Source organism: Haliaeetus leucocephalus, unplaced genomic scaffold, assembly GCF_000737465.1.
Source record: "Haliaeetus leucocephalus isolate CR32 unplaced genomic scaffold, Haliaeetus_leucocephalus-4.0 Scaffold932, whole genome shotgun sequence".
Taxonomy (NCBI): Eukaryota; Metazoa; Chordata; class Aves; order Accipitriformes; family Accipitridae; genus Haliaeetus; species Haliaeetus leucocephalus.
The window spans coordinates 3,763,263-3,763,485 of record NW_010973368.1 but is presented as its reverse complement, the minus strand read 5'-3'; the positions used below and the strand labels follow the sequence as shown (position 1 = coordinate 3,763,485).

Below are 223 nucleotides of genomic sequence, written 5' to 3'. Positions count from 1 at the left end.
CGCCCCCGGGCACCCCTCCCCCCGCCTCCCGGGCGGCACTTACCGCCTGCAGCGTGTCGGTGAGCTCCCGCCGCCGGTTGCGGCACTTGGCCGCTGCCATCTTGTTCCTTTCCCGGCGGATCCTTCTCTTCTCCTCCTCCTCGGGGGACAGCTGGGGGCAGAGAGAGGCTGCTCAGTCCCGCCGCCAGCCCGGTGCCCCCCGGGCCAGGCCGGCCGGCCGCGG

General features: G+C 75.8%; 1 protein-coding gene across 1 annotated transcript in view; it reads right to left on the bottom strand.

The window, feature by feature from the left end:
- The window catches only part of FOS (FBJ murine osteosarcoma viral oncogene homolog), a 6,601-nt gene that overhangs the window by 1,500 nt on the left and 4,878 nt on the right, over positions 1 to 223 (bottom strand). The window contains exon 2 of the mRNA XM_010584003.1: positions 44 to 168. Within this exon, the coding sequence (XP_010582305.1) occupies positions 44 to 168 (125 nt within the window). The remainder of the gene's footprint in view (positions 1 to 43; positions 169 to 223) is intronic.